General features: G+C 45.8%; 2 protein-coding genes across 20 annotated transcripts in view; both read left to right on the top strand.

Moving 5' to 3' along the window:
* LOC117962618 (transcriptional enhancer factor TEF-5) overlaps positions 1–15,422 on the top strand; it is a 40,970-nt gene extending 25,548 nt beyond the window's left edge. For 2 of the 15 annotated variants that reach the window (XM_059004426.1, XM_059004427.1), the window contains 11 exons: positions 484–546; positions 688–750; positions 3,925–3,936; positions 7,842–7,976; positions 9,341–9,387; positions 9,660–9,721; positions 9,841–9,980; positions 10,541–10,714; positions 11,145–11,285; positions 11,775–11,927; positions 12,441–15,422. In XM_059004426.1, coding sequence (XP_058860409.1) covers positions 484–546; positions 688–750; positions 3,925–3,936; positions 7,842–7,976; positions 9,341–9,387; positions 9,660–9,721; positions 9,841–9,980; positions 10,541–10,714; positions 11,145–11,285; positions 11,775–11,927; positions 12,441–12,554 — 1,104 coding nt within the window. In that variant the 3' untranslated portion in view covers positions 12,555–15,422. The remainder of the gene's footprint in view (positions 1–483; positions 547–687; positions 751–3,924; positions 3,937–7,841; positions 7,977–9,340; positions 9,388–9,659; positions 9,722–9,840; positions 9,981–10,540; positions 10,715–11,144; positions 11,286–11,774; positions 11,928–12,440) is intronic. The other 13 variants (XM_059004430.1, XM_059004431.1, XM_059004428.1 and 10 more) reach the window with 13 other exon arrangements.
* A 1,139-nt stretch (positions 15,423–16,561) lies between these two features.
* Positions 16,562–26,988, top strand: LOC117431466 (sphingomyelin phosphodiesterase 2-like). 5 transcript variants are annotated; one of them, XM_059003887.1, is made up of 12 exons: positions 16,936–17,227; positions 18,263–18,349; positions 19,124–19,220; positions 19,641–19,717; positions 20,367–20,460; positions 20,777–20,866; positions 21,240–21,322; positions 21,450–21,582; positions 21,722–21,826; positions 22,308–22,467; positions 22,846–22,898; positions 23,118–26,988. In XM_059003887.1, exons 2-12 carry the CDS (start codon positions 18,300–18,302, stop codon positions 23,262–23,264), a joined length of 1,089 nt encoding a protein of 362 aa, XP_058859870.1. In that variant the 5' UTR covers positions 16,936–17,227; positions 18,263–18,299; the 3' UTR covers positions 23,265–26,988. The 5 variants fall into 5 exon arrangements, with proteins under 5 accessions (XP_058859869.1, XP_058859870.1, XP_034764069.1 ...); XM_059003886.1 differs by lacking the exon at positions 16,936–17,227 and adding an exon at positions 16,562–16,643 and having other exon boundaries at positions 22,846–26,988; XM_034908178.2 differs by having other exon boundaries at positions 18,266–18,349; positions 22,846–26,988.
* Positions 26,989–27,203: the final 215 nt, after the last annotated feature.

Below are 27,203 nucleotides of genomic sequence, written 5' to 3'. Positions count from 1 at the left end.
GGTAGCAATTCAGATGTGAAATAGAGGCAACCATCTGTGTGGCTCTGTTTACTAAGCAAAAAAAAAGAAAATAGTGTTTTGTTATAATTTGTATATTTATTGTAAACTTGAGATGTGCAAAACTGACCTGTGGTCCAGCCAACCAGACCAATATAATCAATAATGTGTCGAAATAGAAAAACAATCAAACAGTGACACGTTTGTTATGAATACGTTTGCTGATCAATGATCAAGTGTGCTGGACACAGTGGAGCCTCAGTGTTGCACTTTTGAGACAGGTGTGTGTGTTTTTTAGTTCGATTTTCATGCGTAATGATTTCAACGTTCAGCCCCTTTTGAAAAGTGCACTTCATAACCCCCCTGTGTTTTCAGCCCTGCCTGCACCCTGAGTCAGATCGGTGTAGTCTGAGAGCTCTGAAGTGTTGTGAGTGCTCCTGTGTGTACGTGTGTGTGTGTAACCCTGTTTCACACCCCTCCCCTCAGGTATCTAGTCACATACAGGTGCTAGCGCGGAAGAAAGTCCGGGAGTACCAGGCTGGAATTAAGGTAGGTGCCGGCTGGGGGTTCGAGGGGGTCTTGTCGGGCATCGCCTTCCTCTTTGGTTACGGCTTCTTTTTTTTCTTTCTTTCTTTCTTTCTTTCCTTCTTTTTTTTTGTTTTCTTCCCTCTCCGCTCTTCTCTTCTGCAGGTTTCTAGCCATTTGCAGGTTCTTGCCAGGAGAAAATCTCGCGAGATTCAGTCAAAGCTGAAGGTATGCGCTTCTCTGCGGGGGCGGGGCTTGTAGAAGCTTGGCTTTTAGAATCTAACCAATCAGCTGTCAGCGCTGCAGTAGTCGCCACAGGGAATAGGATTTTGCTTTTACTGACTGCTTTGGGGGGGAGGGGGGAGCTAACAAGAGAATTGCTTACAGTGCAGAATAGACGTGTGAGTAAAATATAACAGCAACACATTATTTCAAGTGCCTCTTCCATGCAGTTTTAAGAGTCGGCAAGTGGCTGGTAATAGTTCTATACATTTCCCTCTGCACAAAAGGAAGTGTAGCAGAGTTGTGATGTCAGAGGCACACAGCTGGACAAGAGATTTAAATCAGCCTTCTTTTAGTGGTGTAGTCAGCAGCCTGAGTTCTTAATTGAGTATCACAGACGCCTCTAGCGACAATTATCTCTGCATCAACGACATTTTTCAAAATCGTGTGTCCCTTTGAGAGTGTCCGAGTATATGGGACGTGTGTCCCTTTGAGGGTGTCACAGTATATGGGACGTGTGTCCCTTTGAGAGTGTCACAGTATATCGGACGTGTGTCCCTTTGAGAGTTTCACAGTATATTCACAGTTCAGGTTCAGTAAGTAAATGGATTTTAAATCTGCATGTGACGTTACGTTTTAGTTTTTTATTTTTCTGGTTCACAAACACGGGGCAGCTTCTGCTACGCTAATACCCCCCGGGGCAGCTTCTGTGGCAGATCGTCGCTGTTTTATTACTAACCCCCCCCTAGTGCTGCACCCCCAACCCCTTTCCTGCTCTCTGCTTTGACATCACCCTTTCCTCCTTTCCTCCAGCGACGGGAGTTTTCATTCTGTCCACTCTAAACTGGTGACTGAAACCGTGACTAGCAGACACAAAGGGGCCTCCTGAGTGGGTGTGGGGGCTTCACCCCCGAAACCAAACCAGCCCAATGTCCCATTGAGTCAGAGACGTCCCGAACCATTCCATTCAGCTGTCCTAGAAAAGGGAGCTGTTCCGTTGAACCGGAAACTCTTCTGGAATAACGCTGGCTTTATTGCTGCAAAATTAAATAAGAAAGGTTTTTAAAGCCTGATCTTGCAGGGATCAGCAGTGATGCTGAACAGCAGTTGCACAGGAACGTGCAGGCTTATTAAACTCTATGAAGCGTGTTCATGCATGCTTTTTACCTAAGGGAGGGATAGCAATGTGTTTTACTGATTTGGAGCTGGTCACTCGTTTTCTTTTTAAAGGCGCTGCATGTTTTGACAAACCATCGCAATGTGGTTCACAAGCACAGGGCTAGAATGAACTGTCTAGTGGATTTGGTTTTATGTAAAGCTGCCTGCAGTCTGTCTGTGTTAGGCCATCCGTTTTAAACTTTGAACACAGTTTAATATTGTTAAGATTGTGACATACTTGCATGTAGTTTGATGGGGGGCCAGATTCAGCTGTAGAGCATTAGCTTGTGAGGTAGTTTTGCACGACTGGAAAAATACAAAACATGTTTTTGTCACTAATAAAGATATGTCAGGGTTAATTATTCCTAGTCCTCTCCATCCTTCAACAAGTGCTAAAGAAGTGGGGAGTCACTGCCAGGCACACAGCTGCTTTGTGTCAGGAAAGTAATGGGACTAGGAGTGCCAGCTGTTTCGCATTGGTTTGCTGGCGCTGTTGGTCACTATGCAGTCAGTGGCATTGATTTTGAGGCCAGGTCACCAATGCTTTCTTTGTAATCTAGCACCAAAAGAAACCCTAAAACCTTCATGATGTTTCACTGCAGGTGCTCAGATGTCGTGGTTTATTTTCAGTGTTTTTGATTAGCCTGTGTTGGGGTGATGATGAGGTCAGATCAGCCCTGATGTCTTTATCTGTAAGTGCCCCATCGCTGCCTCCCTGCCTCTCTGTGCTCTGAAGCAGCATGCCTGTGCTAGTCCCTGCAGCAGAGAGGGCTGTGAATGGTGTCTGCAAGACCCTCTGTACAGCATCTTAGGGAAGCATTGATTTTGCCCCAGCTCTTCTGATGGTAGCACGGCCAGTGTTTTACAGGACGTCCCACACACCTGACATTTCCATCATGGCTTCACACGGGACATCTCTGGAATATTAAACCGTCTGAAGCGTCCAGGGTACTGGCATTGCCCTTTTGTTTAGCGAGAGTGAAGTAAGCCCCTCCTCCTCCTTCTCACATAGCAGTGCTTCAGTCACCAGTTTTGTGTCCTGGGTGTCAGATTGGGGTCCTAAGGGTGGGGATAATGAAATGGAACTAATTGAGACTGGCCATACGCGTTCGTGTGGCGGTGACCGATGCAGTGTGTAGCGTTACTGTGATCCTAACAGGTGTAGAGCATCAAATGCACTTTTATTTCACTCTTCCCTTACCTTTGTATAACGAATGCATTCGGTTTGTTCCGTGTCCCGTTGAGATTGAAACCGTGCCCATGAGGAGAGCGCACAGCCAGGGGGATGCTGATCAAACACTGCATTTGACATCCGTTGCTACATTTGCACTCTTAATACAGTACAGCACTGCCCTTCATCTCTGTGATTGCGAGTCTGATTCAGAGTTAAAATGAATAAAGGTTGGATGTAACGGAGGGTAGGTGTTTAGACCGTTCCCTGTGCTTCCTGCTTCCACGTGCTGCTCAGAAACAAAGGTAAGGGAAAGGTTAAGAAAGGGACATTACAGTGGCATTTGAAGCTCTACCTTTTAAATATTTCTATATTAAGATGTTTTTTTTTTTTTGATAAAGTTGGTGTCTTTTCAGACATTTTCCAGTTGCATGTAAACTAGTCTGAGGAAGTACTTTTGATATTTTCTAAACAAAACAAAATCATTGTTAAAATGTTACAAAACTGAAGCAAAGGCTGTCCGAGAGTCCTGCATTTAACCCTCCGAGCTGTTTGTTTGCCCCTGTGCCAACAGGAAGCAAACTTCATAGCAGTTGGCACGGGAACGTCATGCTTACTTGACGAGTGGCAGAGTTTCCATTTGCTTTGTGTTTTAAATTTAAATTGAATTTCCAAACGCAGATAAACACACTGCGATTTCTAGGAGAACAAAAGCTGTAAAATAATCGTGCAATTGGGCTCTCGTTCCTGGAAGAGGCAGAAACCCTGAAGTGATATTCTAGAGTTCGTTTGCCTTTTTATTTTTAATTCCATTTTGAATACACTAATGATGTCTTCTTTCCTTGATTTAGGCAATGAACCTGGTAAGTGAATATTCGCCTCTCTTACAAAATGCATTGCTTGCTCAGGTGTATATATCTATATATCTCTATCTCAAAGCTCCTGGAGCAAATGACCTGCATTAGCATGGCAACATTCACAGCCTCCTGTGCAGAAACCCGTCTTATATAGCTTCTCACACTGCAAACGAACAGTGATGTCTAATCCTGCTCTCCTGGATCCACTTGCAGCTGGGGCTGGGGTTGTGTTTATAGATCAGAAGCCAGTTGTTCTAGTATGTGGAAGATCCAGATTGAAAAGGGAAACATTCTTGCATTTGCTGCATTGCCCTTCACTATGTCTCACATTCGAAGGGTTGAAAGCAATGCGATTTTAAAGCCTGCTATTTGGAAGCAATATGAATGATTTCGGTCTGTTTAAGGAACAGGACTTGATCAACTGTGATACGTGCTCAAACAGGATAGGTCAGCGACAGTGAGGCTCAAAGACTGTCTCCTGGTCGGTTAATACCAAGTAAGCCACCGTCTGCCCTGATCACAGCCTTGACACAACGCGGCACAGACTCCACAAGGTGCTGGAAGACTCCGCTCCGTTCAGTCATCGCCCTCGGGGGGCAGCATCGCTGGGGAATCCGCAACGAGGCTCCAGTAATCCTACCGAGTTTGATCAACCACCAATCAGGACAATCCTGACACGTTCATAACGCTGCCGAGTGACCCCAGAAAGGACAAGCGGGGAAGACGCAGTGAAACGCCTCAAACAGTTGCTTCCAAATACTATGTTTTAAAGTCCTGGTGCGTGCTTCTTTTCAAACCCTCCGAATGTGACCTGGCGTTTTGAAGCAGTGTGCCGATCGGCCCGCTGTGTTTGAGGCTGTGGATCACCAGCAGGATGCTTCAGTGGTTTTCTCTGTGTTTGTTATTCATCTTTATGGCATCTCTTTTTAAACTGTGCTGCTCTTGCAAGTGCGTACTGGTTGTGTTTTGCCAGGGTACTCTGCTTCAGCTTGTTTCGCAGAGCAGGGGCTTGATTCACAGACTGTTTGGTGGGTTTCCTTTCCTCTTAGAAATGTGCTCAGCCTTTATTTTGGGATCCTATTATAGAATGCACATTTTGAGCGTCCTCTCCATTTTGTTTTCACCGTAGTAAACGCTGAGCTCACCCCCTTATCAAGTTGAGTGGTTCAGACGACAATGTATTTTTAATCAGATTTTTAAACGTTTTAATAATAATAATGTGCTCGATATCATTTCATTAAAATGTATATAATTTGAGATTTGTCCTGTATACTGATAGTGTAGTAGTTTCTCTCTTTCTTACCCATTTCATGTTTTTGTTTTGACATTTCATAGCAGTGTTCATCATAGTACAATAGCCAGTATAGTTTCAGGGCATAGACTAGCACCCACAGTACAGCTGGTTAGCACAGTATCTAGCATAGCGTAGGAGAGCATTGTGGATATTGCAGTGATCAAACACCACCATGATCCGTTCACACACACACTTGTCAGGCATGTGCTGTTTGGGTTGTTGTTTTTTTATTAATATTTTATTGTGTTTGATTTATTCTGAAGACTGAATTCTACCTGAAAGTGGCTTTGCTGCTGAAGTCCCTTTTTATATTACCAGCTGATAGGAAAATATAGTTAGCTATCAAAGAAATGTGTGTGTTTTAATGAGCAGAATATTTGGTGTGGCAGCAGAATGGTATTGCTGTGGTCATGTTGTGTTCTTGGGGATTGGGGCACAGTCAAAATCGACTGATTGCTGGAAGATTCACAGTTTATTTTTTTTAGTTCTGTATAGATCAGATTGCTATATTCTGTAAACGTGTTACTGTCGGTGTACTGTAAAGCCACAGAAAACCCTGTGGCATCTATCCTTGTAAGTATTTTGCAGTAAGGGAGTTGAAACATAAAACGTGCAAATCATTTCTTGTGTTGTTTCGTCTGGTAAGAAGTGTCTGTAGAATTGGGTTTTACAAGAAAAGCGATGAGAAATCAAAGGGTGGACAACACTTTAGGAATCGAAGCCCACATGCAGGCCTTGCTGCAGATGCTCGCCATGCCTTCCTCTCTGCTGCGTCTCTCTGCCACTCTCCGCAGGACAAAGCAAGCGGGTGCTTCTCCTGGCTCCTGCCTGCACTGCTGGTACTGAGGATGTACCCACAGCACAGCTCACCCAACTTACAACTAATCTGCCTAAACAAACAAATCTGAGTTAGCTAGCACTAGCTACAGGGATTTTTCAATCAATTTTCAACTAGCTGTTATGTATGAAGTGTCCAGTAGGTGGTGTTAGTGTATATATACCAAGTTCTGGGGGTATGCAGAATTTAAATGGTTAAGTGTTATAAAAATACTTCATTTTGATATTTTACTGATAATTTCATATAATGTAATATAATAACGTTCCTGCAAGGAAGTGTTTTCAGCCTTGTACTAGAATCCTGTGATCACATGATTCGTTGGAGACACAGCGACTGCTTGTGCCAGGGATGGCTCGATTACACACTTCCATGTTGTATACCATAACTATATAAAACTATACTGTGAAAAGCAGCTCTCTTTAGAATGATCTTGGTCCTTTACCGCACTGTTATCAAATGCAAACCACCAAACGTCAGCTTCACACTGCAGAGATACACACCAACTCCATCTGCTGGGCACTTAACGAAATGCAGCTCCTTCCTGTGAAATGCTCTCGCAAGCAGCTGGCGCAGGCTGGTTTGGGAACTGGTGTTGCAATTTGTACCCACCAGATACTCAAACAAAATGTGGGTGCTTCAGTACATCTTAACTGTCTATTATCATCTTAAAATAAAAAACATCTCTGTTTTCCATTCCTTCTTTTTTGTGTGTCGGTTTCAAGAACTGCAGGTTTATTTTGTCTGGCTTTTCTTGCTCTGAGTTCATCCCAGAAACTAGCTCTTGCTCTCCTGTTCTGACTTCAATTCCTGCTCCGCTCCGCCTCCCTTTAAAAGAACACTCCAGCAGGATATATACACACAGAGCTGATTCGTACTGCTGTCCTTCACCAGAGGTTGTATGCTGTAGGTGTCCACAGTTTTTCAGCGTTTTAAATGCTACTAATATACTAAAGAGACTTTTCTTTTGCTATAGTTTTGAGCAGTGGCTCTATTGAGGTCTGCATGATCATTTCTTGCGAGCTTAAAGATTTAGAAAATCTTCAAATTACTTTTTTTTTTCATATAGTTTTGCTGGCTCCCATTTTTAATGACGTTAAATTAAATGACGTTTCATACTAGTTAATCACTAGACACAGTAGAATTGATACCAGAAGGCTTTCTTGGGCCCTGTAAGCTGGGGGCCCATCTCTGGAGTGTTCTTTTATAAAAGCTTGCCAACAATTGAATTTCTTCCTGTGATGACCGCTTTCGGACCTTCATTCCCTGGTGTGGCTTGCTGGCCTCTGTTGTTGTTTCAAGCCTTGAGAAAGTACGTCTCAATTGCGGAGGCTCCGAACACAGAGTGCTCTGGTGAACTCACCTTGGAATGGAAAGTGCCGGGTCACACCGAAAAATAAAACCACTGTTAGATATGTAACAGGCTTAACAAACGATACGCAGCACCTGCATTTACAGCTCTGGCTGTGTGTACTAGAAGGGTACCAATATCACCCTGGGGCAAAACTTTCCTTTGGAGTTAAAGAGCGACACTATGAGTCTCCTTTGGGGTCTTTACACCAGACCCCTGTCACAGGTTCAGAATACAAACGCAAGCAGGTGGACGGCTAATCAGACTCGCTGAACAAACACATCTGCAAGGACTTTGTTTGAGAATAACCAGTGGTGCTCTCTGTCTTTCTAGTGAATATCGTTTGGTAAGCCTGTGTTTTTTTTTCTTTTTTGAACGTGTGTCACCTTGAAATCTCAGTCTTGAAATGTCTCCCTTTTCTCTGTTTTAAGGATCAGGCTTCGAAAGACAAGGCCCTCCAGAACATGGCTGCTATGTCGTCGGCACAGATCGTGTCTGCGAGCGTGATGCAGAACAAACTGGGGCTCCCCCCTCTACCCCAGCCCTCCTACCCCCCGCCGGCCAGGGTGAGCACATCTCCATTCGGGCAGAGCTCAGGGCAGCACCAGGGGCTGAGACTCTGGCCTCCGAGGTCTATAGAGGGGAGGGAGGGAGGGGGAGGATTTTTCACTCAAAGCAAGAAAAGCCAGATTTCATCAGTCGAAAAACAGTCGGATCACAATCATTGAAGTCAGAACCCCATATCACCTTGACATGGCATACAATGTGTGTAGAGAATCGGAAACTCCCCTTTCAAAGTGTACAGCTCCATGTGTATTTAGGGAGGCAGTAAAAGGCGCGCCATTTAATAAATGTCGCTGTGCTTTAACAGAGCATCTGATTAACCTCTTGCTCCCACACGGTAGAGCCTTCATCGAGAGGGCACGATCGCTCGTAATAAGTTTGTACTTGTCAGAGTAGCTTGTAGTTTATCTGGACAGAGCCAGATATCTGAACGGAGCAATATTTCTGAACTGTCCGTGTCTCGGTTTGTTGTTGTTGAAAGATGCGGCGCTCCAGTCGAGCGGAAAGGCTGTGATTGGCTGACTTGGCAGTTGCAGGTACAGGATTGGTTGCTTTCGTTGGTGCAAAGTATTGATTGGCTGGTTTTGGTGGATAATGAAATACATTTGGGCCAATTGTGTCTTTGTTCAGTAGTTGCTGTCCAATGGATTTGAACTGAGTTTTCATTACAAGTCACAGTGAAAAGGCTGGGAGCTGCGCGGGTTGATTTTAAGTTTGCTTCACAGCTGATGCTGTTGAAGCACTGGAATGTGATCTTATCCATGTGTTCTCTTAGTATGTCACTGTCTGTATTCACTCCTTCGCTAACTACAGTAACCCTTACTATGCTTTAGCTAACGTTGATCTAGAAAGCTGGCAGCAATTACTGACGAGAAGAATGTTTAGCTAGATAGTTAGACAGTTCTCTCTCTCTCTCTCTCTCGGTGTCTCTCTCTCTGTCTCTCTCTCTCTCTCTCTCCGTGTCTCTCTCTCTCTCCGTGTCTCTCTCTCTCTCTGTCTCTCTCTGTCTGTCTCTTTGTCTGTCTCTCTCTCTCTCTCTCTCTCTCTCTCTCTCTCTCTCTCTCTCTCTCTCTCTCTCTCTCTCTCTCTCTCTCTCTCTCTCGATGAAGCTGGTAACCCATTCAGCATTATTCCTCTAGCACAGAGCAGACATGCTTGCCTGCATTACAGTGTGGCTGTGCATTACAAGTGAACGTCATGCATACATTACTGTCTGTCAAAACAAAACTCTCACGTGTGCAAAAACGTCCAAGTTAAAGTAAAGGGACCAGCTGTAAACAGACGGGATATCTACTAAAGATCAGATATACAGAAAGGATCAGCCCTGTGAAGACTTAAATAAGACTTCTTTTTTTTTTTTTCCCAGCAGTTTTGGACCGGGCCCATCCCAGGCCAGCCCGGACCTTCTCAGGAGTGAGTACACACAAGTCTTTCTATTTGGGCTTAACGTTTGGAAGGAGGCGAGTAGCTGCTCCTAACAGGGGGAAGCACAGTGCAATGCTTTACTGATAATACAGTCAATGCTGTTTGAGCTTACTCTGTGAGGCAGCTTTCTGAAGCATGACCATTCCGGTTCTGAAACTACATTTACCCCAGTTCTCGAGAGAATAAAGGATGCACTTTACCTGAACTGTAGAAATAACCCTCCTCCAGTTTATCATAACCATGTTCTCTCTTTCTTTCAGCATCAAACCGTTTGCACAGCCAGGGTACTCCCTTCAGGGCCCAGTCCCGCCTCCGATATCCGGTGCGTAGCAGCCTCTAATATTTGAACAGTCCGGAGTAGATCTGCTGGAATGGGTGACCCTGTTGCTGTGGTTTGTACGGCACAGCTGGTATTTCTTTTTGAAGTCTCCTCTCTTTCAGTAGGTTACGAGCCCATGGCTACACCCCTGCCCCCTGCAGCCACAGCAGTCCCTGTGTGGCAGGACCGTACCATCGCCTCCACGAAACTACGCATGCTGGAGTACTCGGCCTTCATGGAGGTGCAGCGAGACCCCGACACGGTACCTACCCCCTGAAACACACTCGATGAGATCTAGGGTTAGGGGCATGGGGCTGCAGACTCACAGTCCGCACACACTGGTACTGCCACAGGACCAGAAAGAAAGAACTTGCAAGACATTAACTAGATTGATGAAGGCAAAACACGACGACAGAAACACCAGCATGGGAATGGGAGTTCCTCCAGCGGCTTCTGAAAGAAATCACAAAGCATACAAGTGAACAGTGGTCTGTTCTCTATCAGAGAGGTGTGGTACACAGGCAGGGCAGTGGGGTTTGTCACAGTGGTCTGGTCTCTATCAGAGAGGTGTGGTACACAGGCAGGGCAGTGGGGTTCGTCACAGCGGTCTGGTCTCTATCAGAGAGGTGTGGTACACAGGCAGGGCAGTGGGGTTTGTCACAGTGGTCTGGTCTCTATCAGAGAGGTGTGGTACACAGGCAGGGCAGTGGGGTTTGTCACAATGGTCTGGTCTCTATCAGAGGTGTGGTACACAGGCAGGGCAGTGGGGTTTGTCACAGCAGTAACCTGACCCCAGCTCTGTGTTTTTTTCCTGCACTACAGTACAGTAAGCACCTGTTTGTGCACATCGGCCAGACGAACACGTCCTACAGTGACCCGCTGCTGGAGGCCGTGGATATCCGGCAGATCTACGACAAGTTCCCCGAGAAGAAGGGGGGCCTCAAGGAGCTTTACGAGAAGGGCCCGCAGAACGCTTTCTTCCTTGTCAAGTTCTGGGTGAGTTCTGGGTGTGCTGTGTGCTCTGTGCTGCGTCAGTCCAGTGCTGTGTGCTGTGTGCTCTGTGCTGCGTCAGTCCAGTGCTGTGTGCTGTGTGCTCTGTGCTGCGTCAGTCCAGTGCTGTGTGCTCTGGGCTCTGGACTCTGTGCTGCGTCAGTCCCGTGCTGTGTGCTGTGTGCTCTGTGCTGCGTCAGTCCCGTGCTGTGTGCTCTGTGCTGCGTCAGTCCCGTGCTGTGTGCTCTGTGCTGCGTCAGTCCTGTGCTGTGTGCTGTGTGCTCTGTGCTGCGTCAGTCCCGTGCTGTGTGCTCTGGGCTCTGGACTCTGTGCTGTGTGCTCTGGGCTCTGGACTCTGTGCTGTGTGCTCTGGGCTCTGGACTCTGTGCTCTATGCTGTGTTCAAGGTGTCTAATGGTTTCGCTCGCTCTTTGCAGGCGGATTTGAACAGCACCATGCAGGACGGGCCCGGATCCTTCTACGGGGTCAGCAGCCAGTACAGCAGCGCCGACAACATGACCATCACCGTCTCCACCAAAGTGTGCTCCTTCGGCAAGCAGGTCGTGGAGAAGGTGGAGGTGAGGCTCCCGGCACTGCTGCTCCGAGCATCGCTGCATCTGCACCCCCGTATCGACCGTCCCGAGGCTGCTTTTCTGTGCGTTCCAGACATGCCAGCGAGCCAGCGTGGCTGGAGTAGAAGGGCTTTCATTTGAGCACGCCAGCAAGGCTCTGAGCTTCCACTGTAAAGCTTCTCCAGTTCATATGCTATGTATTTAATAAGAGTTTGGCACGCTGTGCCGTTCGAATCCCTGTACTGTACTTGGCAGTACTGCCAATAGCTTTGCTAAGCGTTTCTGAGGGTAGTAAATCCTTACACTTTATTTAGCAGGGAGTGGAAGGGCGGTTTTCTGAAAGAAAAGTAAAACCATTGCAATGGGGAAAAAACGTAGAAAGCGCTTAGTGGCAGCAGGGAAAGGATCGTTTGAGTAATGAGCTGCAACATAATAAGCCCATCAGAACAGACAGGACTGTGCCCTGCTGACCCATGCGTTTCTCTCCCTGTGCAGACAGAGTATGCTCGAATGGAAGGAGGGCGCTTTGTGTACAGAATCCACCGCTCTCCCATGTGTGAATACATGATCAACTTCATCCACAAGCTGAAGCACCTCCCCGAGAAGTACATGATGAACAGTGTGCTGGAGAACTTCACCATTTTACAGGCAAGCCTTTGGGAATTTCAACACAAGCCGGGGGTGTGGGTGTGACGCCTCTGTTAGCTCTGCTTTCTGATTCATGGGTTCCTGTGGCGTGGATTCTTATTCCAGTGAAGACTCTGCTGTTTAAAGCACACTGTGACCTCAGTGTATCTCACTCTCAAGTACAGCAGCTGCACCAGAGTGGAACAGTTAACCTGTCCCCCTGCAGTAAAAATAAAATAAAAACACTGCATTTCTTCTTCGTGGTATTTAACACTGATTTATTTGTTGCAGGGGGGAGGCAGTTAATGGTTACACTCGGGGTACCAGATGTACTTGGAGATCATGCTTGAGTTGCACTTGGATTAAAGACCTATCTGGTCAGCGAATGCGATTGAGCGATGAATAGATTCGTTCAGATAATGACAGCTATCCGCAGTCCGAACGGCTTGCGGCTGAAAGCTGCTGTTTGGGTCGTGTTTCAGTGCGAGTGTCCTTGCAGTGATCCTGTGCTTTCCTGTCCTCCTTCTCCCCCAGGTCGTTACAAACAGGGACAGTCAGGAGACCCTGCTGTGTATAGCCTTCGTGTTCGAAGTGTCCACGAGTGAACACGGGGCGCAGTACCACGTCTACAGGCTCGTCAAGGACTAGGGGTCCTGCGGGGGAGCTGGCCACCACGCTGCCTGAAAAAAAAAAAGATTTGTAAAACCAAAACAAAAAACTATTTTATAGCACAGTGGGTATTTTGTACTTCAGTATCAATTTTGTAAAATAGGAAATGTATGAAGTTTTTTAAAAAAACAAAAAGAACTATGCACTATTTTGTGTAAGGGCAAATCTTTTTTTTTTGTTTTGTTTTTTTGTTTTGTATTTAAACAGGTTGCATCAGTAATGTTCCTTTTAAAAATATATCTTTTTTTCAGGGATGATGTTAATATTAGCTTCTGCGTTGAGGGAAAATAAGAAGGTACGGAGAAAAAATAATGTGTGAGAAAAGACGAGGAGAAAAGTGACACAAAGGTCTGGTTTATCTGCAGCATCCATACCTCTCCAATCAGGCAAAATGAGAAGACAGCTTGCTTTTAAACAGCACATGAAACAGTCAGGGGAAGGACCACCAACGTGCAGCATTACAAATCTGACATCCTTTTCCCTTCAATTTTGAAATGGACACTTCAGCTAATGCGCATCGCTCTAAAAGAGGCTGACTTCTAGACCATGTGAGGTTCTTTTTTTTTTTTCCCAGATCCACAATATATACACAAAGTCATAATATTAGACGTGGGTGATGTCACATTCGGGTGCCTCCTTTGCATTAGCTTTTATGTTGAAGAAAGCTGGCAGCCTTAATTAGGCTTCTCAGCCCCTGTGTGCCCCAGCTCTCTCTTCACCAGGAGGGTCCATATATTTTGGCTACGGAGATCTTTTCATTTCATACACATACAGACAGGATAACACACTCCTCCTGAAGACGTTTCAGTACAAATAAACCCTGTTGTGTTGCCAGTATTGGGACGATGTGGCAGGTGGGTCTGTTTTAATTGCATGAGAAACTCTTGAGCACAGGCACACAAAGCCTGCTTGAATTGTTCTGTACCAAGCGGGAGAGACATTTGTGATGCAAACGAACGGTACTGCACAGCGACGGTCCTCTTAACGGCTTGATTAATAATAAGTTGCACTCCGGGACTCTGTTAATATCGGTGATTAAACGGGGCTCTAGCGGGTCAGCCCATGTCTTGCTCCCCGTTTTCATTTCCCTAGGCTGTGCTGACCTCTAGCGGAATGCCCTCGGCACTGAAAAAAAGACACAGCACACTGGTCTTGACTAATGTATTTTGCTTTTTTTTTTCAAATATCTAATGTGAACTGTCAGTGTATGTTTGTGCCACGCTTTTGACACAGTGACTGTCCGGCACCCAGGTCAGTTTGTCCTGCACCCGGACGGTCAGTGTATTATGAAATCCTCTTTCTTCCACCTGCTCGCTTCTCTGTACAGTATTTCAGAACACACGTGTAATGCCCACAAAGAACACTGAAGTAGCTAAATCCCAGGAAGCGGGATATCAGATCTAGAACTGTGACCTTTTAATCTCTAAACTCAGCTTTGAGGTTTTGGATTTTATGTTGTATGCTTTTATCTAAAACGTTTAACTACAGGAGTTGTCTTTTTAAAAATGGCATCATCTTCTGGTTGCTTTTTGAACATTTTCTGACACTAAAAAAAAAAAAAAAAACTACTACCACATCTTGAAAGAGGGTAATGTGCCTTTTCTATGCAGTGTAGATGAAATGTATTAAACAAACTGTCTTTACACAAAGTGAATGGTTGCTTTAGGTGAGGCTGTGGAGCGAAGGGAGGATATGTTACATAGGAAGTCTGGGGGCCTCTGTGTATTTTCTGTGCTGTGAATAACACTCAGAACTGTAAGTCCGAGCAGCACAGATCCTGTTGTGTGTCGTAGATCTGCCACACAACTCCACGAGAGGGGTGTGCGCACCAAAGAAGCATCCTCTGACTATCGGGGGTTTGTGTGAGGGGACAGATACCAGAATTATTTGGATGTTTATGTTCATCCATAGTTTAAACCTATTCTAGTGAGGATTAAAAGCTAACTTTTTTTTTTTAGTTCCATTTTTTTTTAGATTTTTTTTAAAACAAATTGTAAACGTGGCTAAATTGTCAAACGTGTGTCTTGGTTTAAGAAAGATATTCATGAGCGATGCCTAACGGAGTTTATTGTACTGTATAGCACTTCCTAATACAGTAGCCCTGGCCACTAGGGGGTGCTGTTTGTACCTGGAGACAGTGCAATCTCCTGGGCTGCTGTTTGACTGTGCCCCCCCCCCCCCCCAGCTCTCTGTGTTGTCAAGTAGCAAATAAAATGACAGCTCGGAACTACTCCTGAGCTGACCCACCGTTTATTACCTGCCTCTCTACAGACACTGTCAGCTCTGTGCTGCTCCGCGACAGGAAACAACTTATTTAAAGGGCTGGGGGAGGGAGGGAGGGGTATTCTTCAGTTTCAGCAGCTTGTAACCAGAAACAAGTAAACAGGTGAGCTCACGCTTCTGAATGTACTGCCTGGTGGGTCCAGCAGAGGGCGTGATGCTGAAATACACTACAAACAGCCCCAGATGGAGGATGAGCAGTGTCTGTGAAACAGATTTCACCGATCCCCAGCGATGCCTGGCTCGCTTTTTCTAAACTTTTCAAACGGGCAGGCTTGTGCTCCTGTTAAAGGTGTGTGTGTGAGTGTGTGTGTGTGTGTGAGCTGGTAATGAGCGATGTTTAAAATGTGTATTGTTACGCTGACGGACGGAGGGAGGGAGGGAGGGGGGGTGTGTATGTGGTGGTGCAGTCTGACCTTGGTTCTTACTATTGTGTTGCATTCTTGTATATTGTGTTGCCTAGACTGTGAGGGGTTGGATCATATAATCAGTGTATTGTGTATAATCATTCAATAAAAAAGCATGGTGTCTACGGAGCCATTGTTTTTCTGAGACACAATAAATATATCTGTTGATTGGGTGTCCCTTTTTCCCAGTTCACTTGGGGTATGAGCTGCTGCCACACTTTCAACACCTTATATCAGAAATCATTAGAGATCATTTCAGAACCGTGCTTCTACCCAGATTTCAAACTCCGAATGTTCACGTGTGTTAAAAACATGTAACCCAGAGAAGATCCCAGCTGCTGTCTGACGTGATGGGGCTCCTCCAGCGTGCTCTTCAAAGAATGACTGCCACCTGGCTCCAGCTGCTCTGTGAAACTGCTAGATGTGCATGCAAACAATTCTTAGTGGATTCAGAATGCATGCACACAATTCTTAGTGGATTCAGAATGCATGCACACAATTCTTAGTGGATTCAGAATGCATGCACACAATTCTTAGTGGATTCAGAATGCATACACACAATTCTTAGTGGATTCAGAATGCATGCACACAATTCTTAGTGGATTCAGAATGCATGCACACAATTCTTAGTGGATACAGCGAGGGGCTGAACGTACAGTAGAACGGACATCAGCAGACAGCACTGGTGGGGTTCTAGTCATGCAGATTCCTGCAGATCTAGCTAAAAGTGATTGCTGCCCATCATCGATACAACTGACAAAGCTTCTTTGTAATGGTGCAACCAACTGGAAAGCCAAGGCTCTCTGAAACAGACTCCTATACTACTGCCTGTCTAGCAGAGGATCAACCAAACCAACCCGGACACCATCCACCCTGCCTGCAGCCTGGGTCACCTCACCAAACATACAGGAATGGTGCTTGGGTGAGAACCTGGCTACTGTCCTCTAGTTTACATTTCTTCTTGAAACCCCGCCTGTACCCCACTCCCCTCTTTATCAGAACTCTATCATTGCCTACCAGTCTGAACTCTCTGATGGGAATACACACTGTCCAGTATTGTATTCTCTTCAAGGGATTTGATCGCATTGCACCTAACTTTATAACATGATTCCTGACCCCTAACCATAAACCTTGTCTTTCTGTTGGGAGCTCAATGTCCTTGAACGCTATGCAGTAGAGCCTGTCTTACCCGATCCGGTTAGATGGGACACCCTCTATTAACCGATGGGCCTCTGCCACGCACGTTTCATTTACACACGCTGCTACCAAACGAACGGTACTGATGGAAACTGAGCCTCGCACATTGCATTAGGGGTCTGGCACAGTAAATCCATGCCTTACTTAGCGGGACGGAATGCATGCAATTGCAGATAAAAAGACGGTGAGTTTGGGTATTCAGTTTCCCTTTTCACGTGCTGCCGCTTCACGTAACTGTTTAACCGCGTTCCAAATAAGTTCCGATATTACAGGGTGCACCGCAGTTACTGTATCCCTGTTGTCTGGTTGTTTTCGAAGCAGCCATGAGGGATAGATGCAGTGTCAAAATGGTTTTATTTTAGTGTGGATGTGGCCCGGGAGCTTTGTGTTTGACTTGTTTGGATCTCATATAAATGACGTGTCCAGCGTGATAAGGGGCACCGGAGCGTTAAAAAATAAACTAAAGACTACATCACCCAGCATACTTTGCGACGCGTAATGCGTCGCAAGGTTCGTAATGGGCATTGGTCGAAGAGGCACTGCGCTGCTGGTAGTGCCGAGCTTTGCAAGATAGCTTCTGGCTTGTGTTTACTTCTGCACTTCACAGACTACAAGATAGACGACAGGTTTTGGTTTTTATTATAGAGGCCAGTTTACATATACAAAGGGAATTTTATTAAACTGAACACGGAGACTCACCACAAGACTAGCCAGCGGTGCAGCCGGAGGAATTACTGTAACTGCAGTGCTCGACTCTGTGAACAAAAGGTACCGTTACAGCAAAAGTTGAGACTGAAAATAAAATAATAATAATAATAATAATAATAATAATAATAAACAACGTCATTGTATTCGTAATGTATAAAAAGGGGTTAGGTTTATAATAATGAGGCTGCACTGTATGTGTGTTGCTGTCTCACTTCGGTGTCACGGCTCGGGTATGAGAGTTTGTAATTAAGTCAGGTATTTAAATGCATATTTCTAAATTATGCAAGGCTTGGGTATCGCCGGTGCGTGCTGAATTAATTCTACTAGTCGCGCAGCGTGCCATGTGATGTGTTCAGAAAGACTTGGTTATCTACAGCAGATTACTAAGTGGCTGCACCTGGGAAAGGAACCATTGCATTGACTTAGCGCTGCAGTAGTACCTGCTCGACCCGATGCGGTTTGAAATCCCAGCTCGCCGCACGGAGGTGCGTATTGCATCTTTAGCAGCAAAGTTCAGTGCCCTGATCTATGACGTCACAACAAGCCGCAGTTTCAGTTTCACTCGGAACGCTGGGAATCAGCAGCGCATTTCACGTGACTTCTTTAAGCATGCACGTGAGTGCAGCGTTGCATTTACGAAGTGCAGTATTTTAAATATGATTTACACAGCTTTAAAAAAAAACAACCCTAGTTTGTAATGCGCTACTCCAGTTAATTTGAAGTTTCATCCCATTGGATGAAAACGGTACTGCGTCCGGGTTATTGTGATACGAGAGAGAGAAATGCAGATCCTGAAGCATTGCGTCCTTCTGTTGGTCTGTAGGTCCTGTCGGATTTTCAGCATGCTGGTTAATCTAGGAGAGTGTAGGGTAGTGCAAGAGTAACAATGCGTTATTACTGTAAGAGTGCCGGCAGCACTTACACGTGAATCTAATCCACGGAAACGCGTGTTGTGGTTCTGTACCAGATAAGAATGCGTTTCCCGGCTGATGTTTTTCCACCTGTGTGACCACGTGAGTTTGTTTGGCAGCACCAGAGTCCAGCTGGAGAGATGAGATACTGTCTGAATTAAACACACCCTTCATTTCACTCCAGCAGGAAGAGCTGAAGGAGTTAACACTCCACTGTTGCCATGCCGACCGCCCCTGCTATAAAACTGCGAGTGTTCTCTCTCAACTGCTGGTAAGTCCAGAGGTCTCCTGCAGGCTGTAGCACCTGTATGGCTTTGTGTGAATCAGTGACAGTTGTTCTTTGCACCTTGAATGATACTGTAAATATAGATATACATATCTGGAGTTTGGGTTTTGAAAAGCTGACTCAGGAACTAAAGAGAAATGCAGGGCAATGCAGTTTCCCCTTTCCACACAGCCAGCCTGTCACACTGTGAGGCTGAGATTTCAAAAAGTGCTCCGATCAGCACACGGAGACGTGCGAGTCATCCTGACCTCAGGAGTTTATCTCTGCTTTGAATTTCATTTCCTCTGTCAGCTGATTTAAACCTTTCTGCTGCGTCTGCTCTCCAACTCTTCCCCGTGTACCTTCTCTCTCTCTCTCTCTCTCTCTCTCTCTCTCTCTCTCCCCCCCGCTCTCCCCCCTCGCTCTCTCTCCCCTCGCTCTCTCTCTTGCTCTCCCCCTCTCTCTCCCCCCTCTCTTGCTCTGTGTCTCTCTCTCCCCTTGCTCTGTGTCTCTCTCCCCCCTCTCTTGCCCTCTCTCTCTCTCTCTCTCTCTCTCTCTCTCTCTCTCTCTCTCTCTCTCTCTCTCTCTCTCTCTCTCGTCTCTGCAGTTTTGTTAATGTGTTCATTAGATGATTGTGATCCGGGAGACCTGCCATTGAAAGCTCCTCAGCCCTGGCCCCTCTAACTGAGAGAGCCGCACGAGGGATCACTTTGTGTGTCGTCTTGGTTGTGTAACTTCTCTTTCAGCAAGTTTCTTCACACTGCTCTCTCTCTGTTCCAGGGGGATTCACTACTTAAGCCAGCACTGCTCCGAGCGCTATGAGATGATTGGTCAGTTATTGAAGGAGGAGGAGCATGACCTTGTGCTTCTGCAGGAGGTGGGGCTGTGAGAGTGTGGTGCTGTCACATGTCTGATCTCCTGCCTTTACACCAATAAGTGCTGGGCTTTACTGTACAGAAATGAGAAGTCAAGAACTGAAAGTACATATAGCTAGCAAAATAATTCAGTACAGCTTCTATAATATGTATCTCATTCACTTTGTAGATCTCACATATTCTATATGAGAGGCACGTATTAAAATGTGGATTTGATTTTTAATAATATTTCTTTTTCATTGCATGTATACATCGAATATGTATGTAGACACACTTGCACTGTTTTCTGTGCTGTACTTCCCTTTAAAGGAACCCATCCATGCAGATGTGTTCATCCCATCTAGTTTTCTTGAAATCCAGTAGCACAGGCTCTGGGTTCTCAAGTGAACTCCTCTCTCGTTTGCGTGTTTGTTTGTTCTCAGGTGTGGAGTGAAAGCGATTATTTGTTCCTGAAGAAGACACTCGCACACAGCCACCCTTACACCCACTACTTCAAAAGGTAATGCATTATTTCCGTCTCTGATCACAGAAAATGTCTGCAGAGCAATGGAAGGGTAAACGCTAGGGGTACGCCAACCTGTTTAATCGAGAAGACGTAATATGAAGTCATGGTGTCTTTCTCTTAATAAAGGGTTGTGACCTGATGCGCAAAAGGAATTGAAACCTAGCCAATGGAAAAGGGTGTCAAACCCCTTGTTAACATATTCCACTAGGTGGCAGTAGAGACACACTTGTACATGCCTGCTGCAGCTATCAGAGACAGACACACTGGTCTGGTCCACTTTACCAGCTGTAGCGACACCCCTTGTTTACTTGTCAGCCTGTACTCCAGGATTTGAGTCCTTTGTTTGTAAAATGGAAAGCGTACAGTAATGGGTGAATTGTAAGGAACTAACATGGGGGTGATGCTGCGGTCAGTGCTAGGGACAGTACTAATGATAGCCTGCAGGGTAGTTTCAATTGCAGCGAGTCGACCCTGCGAAGCCAGCATGAGGGAATCTAATTGATGCGCAGGGCTCTTCTCCATCAGTGTGTTAAACCCAGTTACTGCTCAGAGCTGTGTCTTGAACCCGGAGCTGGCTGTCCCTGTGGGTGCTGCTGTTCGTGTCTGAGCTGTGACGCGTTCTTTCTGTCTTGTTTGTTTTCAGTGGGGTGATAGGAAGTGGCTTGGCTGTGTTTTCCAAACATAAAATCCTGGACACATTCCTGTACCGCTACTCTATCAATGGGTACCCGTACATGGTGAGTGTTGATTCAGCCTGCTGTTCTTTTTCAAGTGGTGCCTCTTCAGTGCCTCAGGTGTCAGGCTCACACTGTCTCTGTTTGAGCAATTACTAAAACCTCAGATTACATTGTTTGGTTCTCCCTAGATGTTTGTAGTTTGTTGGATGAGAATTACATAAAGACTGACGTCACATTTAGAAATGTTCTGGTTAATTCCGAAGCGACTACATTAAGAGCTATACACGGAGTTGCCTAGCAGCGTGTGTGTGTGTGTTATAAATACATGCGTGTGTGATGTTTATTCTTGTTCCGTGACTTGTGTTGTGTTTCCCAGGCTCACCATGGTGACTGGTTTGGTGGAAAGGCTGTGGGAATGGTCATCCTAGATATCTGTGACCTGACAGTCCATGCGTACGTCACCCATGTGAGTGAAGCATTTGTGAGTTTGGGACTGAGGGCTGTCATAAGAGGGATTTCACCTTCTCTATATAGAAAAGAACTATCCCCAGACATTAGAACTACTTCCAGTAAAAACCTGTCTGAGCGTCGCTCGGGACCAGAGAATTGTGCTGGATTACAGAGTTACTGTCAAAAATGTATAATAACCTCAATGACATCTTTATTAGCATGAGCAGCCCATTCCCTTCACACTGTACCTGCATGGGGATTCAGCACCATTCCAAAAGAAAGACGTCCCCTTGCTCTCACTGTACCTGCATGGGGATTCAGTGTAATGTAGTAACTGCACTGTACTCCAGTGAGGTGTCTCACACACAGAACTGCTGCTTCTCTTCCAGCTGCATGCCGAGTACTGCAGAGAGAAGGATGCCTATCTCCCACACAGAGTGGTGCAGGCCTGGGAGCTGCTGCACTTCATTCGGTAAGGACAGCCTGTCTCTGAGCACGGCTGTGTTTTGAAACATATCCGATTACAATGCGTTTTTCTATTGTGCTCCACTGCACTGTTTAGTAGTGGCTGTGGAAGGAGAGTTCCTCTCTGTCTGCAGGCACACCTCCGGCGGAGCGGACCTGGTGATCTTGGGAGGAGATCTGAACATGCATCCTCGAGATCTCGGGACCCGGCTTCTGCTCGCATACACAGGACTCCGGGATTCCTACACTGAGGCGGAGAGGTTTGAGGTGAGTGCTGGAAACATCTGAGGACCAGGTCTGCTAGACCTCGGGTCACGCACAGGTGGACTAAAGCAGGGCACAGCCAGCGAGTCCGGTCTTTATCGCTCCGCTTCATACAGAGACACTGTGCTTCTGTTTTGCACAGGGTTGTGAGGAGGGCATCACTCTCATCGCAGAGAACCCTTTCATCAATAAGAAAGAGCTGGAGCCCTTTGAGAATGGAATACGAATCGACTACATTCTCTTCAAGGTGGGTTTAATACCAAGCACTGCTCAAGTATGCGCTGTCACTGCACTGTGCTGCGATGCACTGGCCAGCTGTACTGCTTGTGTGCTTCTGAACTCATGGAATATGTGCTCCACATGCCGTTAATACAAGTGATCCTCGGATAGCAGGCTGCTCCAGCGTGTAGCACTGACTGTGCTGTGCAGGTGCAGATCCAGTGTATAGGACTCTGTCTCTCTGTGCTGTGCTGGTGCAAATCCAGTACACAGGACTCTGTCTCTGTGCTGTGCAGGTGCAGATCCAGTGTAGAGGACTCTGTCTCTCTGTGCTGTGCTGGTGCAGATCCAGTGTATAGGACTCTGTCTCTCTGTGCTGTGCTGGTGCAGATCCAGTGTATAGGACTCTGTCTGTCTGTGCTGTGCTGGTGCAGATCCAGTGCATAGGACTGTGTTTGCTGCTGTGCTCGTGTTGTTTTCTAGCCTGTGTGCTCCGTGTGTCCCTGCAGGGCTTGTCGAGAGTCTCTGTGAAGTGCGAGTCTCTCTCCACCACCACGGGCTCCGTGCCGGGGAAACCCTTCCCATACTCCGACCACGAGGCCCTGAGCGGCGTGCTGCTGCTGCGGAGCGAGGAGGGGGGCGGGGACCGGCCCCAGCGCTGCTCAGCAGGTACAGCCTCCATTCCGCTCGCTTCACACGCGGTGCAATTTCTACTTCGTCCTGTTAACCTGTGTTGAAAACACCCCCTTCATTTCAGTTTAAGGCATATGCACTATGTGAAAATACATATTTATATATATATATGTATATATTTTTTTATATGTCTGTATGTGTTTATAGAATTGCATTACTTCACAACAACATTGTAATTTGTCGTCTAGAATGATATTCATGGATTGAAAGATCAAATCAGAGCTAGGTAGATTTCTATTATATCTCTAAACACTGCTGTGCTTGCAGATCAGATCTGAATACACAGGGCTCTGTAAACACTGCTGTGCTTGTCAGTGCAGCCCCCTCTCACTCCTCTTCTCTCCCCGCTCTCAGAGCCGGATCCTGGGCTGGTGGACATGGTGAACGAGGCTCGCACGGAGGTGAAGGTGGGTCTGCACAGCGCTGAGAGGATGCGTGGCACCGTGGCCCGCATGGGGATGATGGGGCTGGCGTTGCTGCTGGTGGAGCTGGTCATCGCGCTGGTGCCCTGGCTGGCACACAGCACGGAGCACGCCTTCCCCCGCGCCTCCTTCTACCTGCTGGGGGCGCTGTCCTTCGCCACCCTGCTGCTCACAGCCCTGCTGTACATCTTGTACTCCACGCAGGTGAAGACGCTGCAGGGAGCGGAGGACCAGATGAGGCTGGCTGTCACAGGGCTGCAGGAGAGGCTGCAGAAACACTCGCAGACACAGCCAGTGGAGCAGGGCAGAGTGCAGGGAGAACCAACAAGCACCCCAGCAAACTCTCCTTGACTTCAGCATTGGAAAGATGAAACTTCAAGGTTTAGTGACCCCCCCCCCCCCCAAAAAATTTTTCTTTTGTAAGTAATTCTGCTTATGAGTTCTGGAAGAAGGCAGTAAAGAATCCTAGTATAATATTGAACCTGATTATGGGACACTGCAGCTTTAAGATCCTGTTGTTTTTTGTGATTCCCGTCCCGGGATTGGGATTGGGTTTGGGAGTTGGGAGTTCACCGGCATGTCGACTCGACAGTGGCCAGTCGTTTTGTTCCTAACCCTGCTCCATGGGGTTTCCTGTGGTGTGCTAAGGTGCATTTTAGGCAATGGATTATAATTGACCTATGATTGGATTAGGAATCCACTTACCTTGACTTGACAAAATGTTACAAAAGAAAGTTTTGCCCACGTCCTGTGAATGCAGGTCGTGGTGATCTTTGTTTTCATTCCCTTTAGAACGAAAAGCAACTGAACGCACTCCATTTTATTGAAGTCTTTTTAGTCACTTCTTAGTTTAAATTCTATTCTCAGGGACCATTTTAAATTCCACTACGTTGTACTGTGTTCGAGTCTTCATTGGAAAAGGACACGTGTCACATATTTGCATCTGCTGTCTCTCGTGTTTTTATCTACATGTGAAGTGTAGTCCACGTTCCTTGAATAGCTAATGCAGGCAAACGATCCTGTTCATATAATGACTTCTGAAATGAAGAACCTGACTTATACAGAAAACACAACCACTGCATACTCTACACAGGAGTGTGTAACCTGACTTACACAGAAAACACAACCACTGCATACTCTACACAGGAGTGTGTAACCTGACTTACACAGAAAACACAACCACTGCATACTCTACACAGGAGTGTGTAACCTGACTTACACAGAAAACACAACCACTGCATACTCTACACAGGAGTGTGTAACCTGACTTACACAGCACACTCCAGTCCCTTCATTTCAAAGCTTTTCAAAGCATGTGTCTGCATGCATTACAAATGCAAATGACCGTTCGGAGCCGCGTGAAGTTCAGGTTTTGAACGTCAGTGTGTGGAGCCGCACTTGAGTAAAGAGACGCGATGTTCAGCTTGCGAGACTGCGCGTTCCTGAGTGGGAACTGAAATCCAGTTTAGATGGGGAGGCCCCTTCTTGGTTTTGGAAACATAAGCTGAGTTCATACAGCTGGCTGTACATTGCAGCTCTTGTAAACAGCCTTCTGAGTGACCGGTTTCTATCTCTGAGCAGCAGGTGATTGTGAATGAAATGGATTGGACTGCATTGGTTGGCAGTTTGCTATAAATCTTATCCAGGTTACCATGAGGTTTTCTTGTGCTTTTTACAAAACTCTGATTTTAAAACATTAAAAGTTCACCCTCCTGTTTTATCATCCATCACTTTTTACATATTTTAAATGTAAAACACAGACTAGATTGTGTGTTTTTTGCCTTTCGTTTGAATGCTTGTGACTGATTTCACAACTAAATGAATAGTAATAAAGCATATAATCAGGGTTTTAAAATGAACACACAGTCATTTTATTAAAGTCTGGATCCAAGTGCCCGATGCTGGCAGCTCTTTCTCATAAGCCCTTTGCGAGTCCCTGCTGTGCGTTGGTGATAACCGCAGTGCAATTCAATCACTGTCTTGGGATGATCGCTCTCCCCAGACGCGCGGCACGCTTCAAATACTTGGCTCTAAATGTTATGCTTGCTTAGCGCTGGTGACGATCCATTTAGTTTTACCAGTTATGCAGTCCATTGGCCCTTGCATTAGTGTTCATTAAACCTGCGCTTTATGATCTTCCCCTGACCCCGGTGCTTCAGGGCCGGTCGAAACAGACCCTCAAACCAGATTCCTGTGCAGCCCTGTGGCTTCATTACATTGCAGGAGCAGATGTCTCCCACACACACACCTGCCCCTCTAGAATAAATATAGACCAGCAAGAGGAGGGGAAAGGGAGCCTGCCATGTAGAACAAATACAGGAGATTACCAAGAGCCTGCAGGTTCCTTTATAGAAACAGCCCACAGCACAGGGCTCTGGAAAGGGTGGGTAGTGGAAGTTGTTTTGCCTTGAACTGCCAGCTTGTTTGCTCGTTCTTGTTTTTTCTATGTGAATCAGATCCCAGGCAGGCCAGCGTGTGCTCAGTTTAATGTCATTGCTCCTCCTTTGCACCGTTTTTTAAAAGTCTTTGTGTAAAGTCTTACTTCAAACAGACTCTAGTCGTGTAGATTCCATTGCTGGGTTTGAGTTTTTCCCTGGTAGTGATTTTTCAGTAGCTGTCGTTTTTGTCATTTTTTAAGTACTGTATACTTGTGACGTCTCGGCTAAAAAATATTTTTGAAATGGTTTCTGATAACTGAGTTGAAGGTTTTTGACATCAGGTCAGAAAGTGAGATGCAGCTGAATGGACCTGTGTAAACTCGTTTGAACACAGAGAGACGTCGCTTTTTAGTTTCAGTTTTCCCTGCTCGTGGAGGATTAGTGTCAGTACGTTTTGAAGTCTTTTAGTTCCTGAATTGAAATCTTTATAAAAATTATTATGGGACGGTTTTAAATGATGGATGATCTATTTGAACCAAGTACAGTATTTTGGTGATTTTCTTTTTAATTGAATTTTATTTGATGTGTTTTTTTCTTACATGACTGCTAGCAGACTACAGGGCCAGTATCCTGGGGTTTGTTTAGATAGATGAGAGGGACATTTTGTCAAATTGCACCCGGGTTCACTGTGGGGACACAGAGGTGGTGGAAAGGTCTTGCACCATGTGTCTCCTTCCATCGCAGAGCACAGTTAGAAACAGCTGGCCAAACGTTTAAAAAAAAAAAAAAAAAAAAAAATAGGTGGATAGTTTTCCTTTTTATCCTAGAAACAATTTCGATACGTGTGGCGATGTGGCAAACCGCCACGGTTTAAAAAAATGAGGAATAAAAAAAAGACTTTGAAAACATACTTCAGCAGCCACCACAGTACAGTATTGTAATTCATCCATCCGGCCGTGTTCTTCAGGGTCTGGTCAGCAGAGCTTCTGAATCCATTCCAATGGGCAGTGGAACATCACTCGCTGACCATTCCACACGCGGATACATTATCCCATACGTTCCATACGCTACCTTTGTGTTCCAATGACATTCTAGAATGGATGAGTGGTAATCTGATATTCCGATCCAGAAAGGACCGTGTATTCTGAGGACAGGTTAACTGTTCTCCTTATTAATAGACAGTCTTGTATTCTTAACCTTGTGTACATACACTAACCTTATACAGCAGCACAGTTGCACACACTTTATCTTAACCAGTGCTAACAAAAGTAGAGGTCATGCCATGATCGTGGATTCATTACAGTAACCCTAACCTACCTCGTGGAAGTTGCAGAAACAGTTTCCAGGGCAGATTTGCATGAAGGAGGGAAGCCTAGGTAAACACTTACACTATAACCGCACTGTATAACACATTTATAATGCCATGTCTGGCAACATTATTATTTAACCTGGTCGTAGTGGCTTTCAGTTATTAGTACAGGATGTTGAATTGCTGACTGTCTTGTTTTATTTTAAACACAAGTGGTAGATTCCGTGATGAAAGGGAGTCTTTTTCCCCATTCCCAATACTTCATCGTTCATTTATTTTTAAAGCGAGACGTTTCTGTGTTGATTTGCAGCAGTGATGCTGGTTCTGTGTGCTGTCAATCATGCAGAGTTATTGAAGAGCTATTTTTAATAAAGACTGTATTAATCCACTCCTGTGTGTGTGTCTGTCGCTTACTGCTGAAAGATCTGGAGCCTGTGCTCAGCACGTTTTCTTTTGCCTCTGATCAAGCTTTTCTGTAAAGACTTTTCATATGCAGTGCGGTATGCGTTGCCGGACAGGAAAAAGTGTTTTGTGCAAGAAACGGAATCTAGTTCCATACCTAAAACAGCTTTTCTCGTTTCAAAAATGCTCGGGCATCAGAAC

This window comes from Acipenser ruthenus, chromosome 29 (assembly GCF_902713425.1).
Source record: "Acipenser ruthenus chromosome 29, fAciRut3.2 maternal haplotype, whole genome shotgun sequence".
Lineage (NCBI taxonomy): Eukaryota > Metazoa > Chordata > Actinopteri > Acipenseriformes > Acipenseridae > Acipenser > Acipenser ruthenus.
This window is presented reverse-complemented; position numbering and strand designations above follow the sequence as displayed.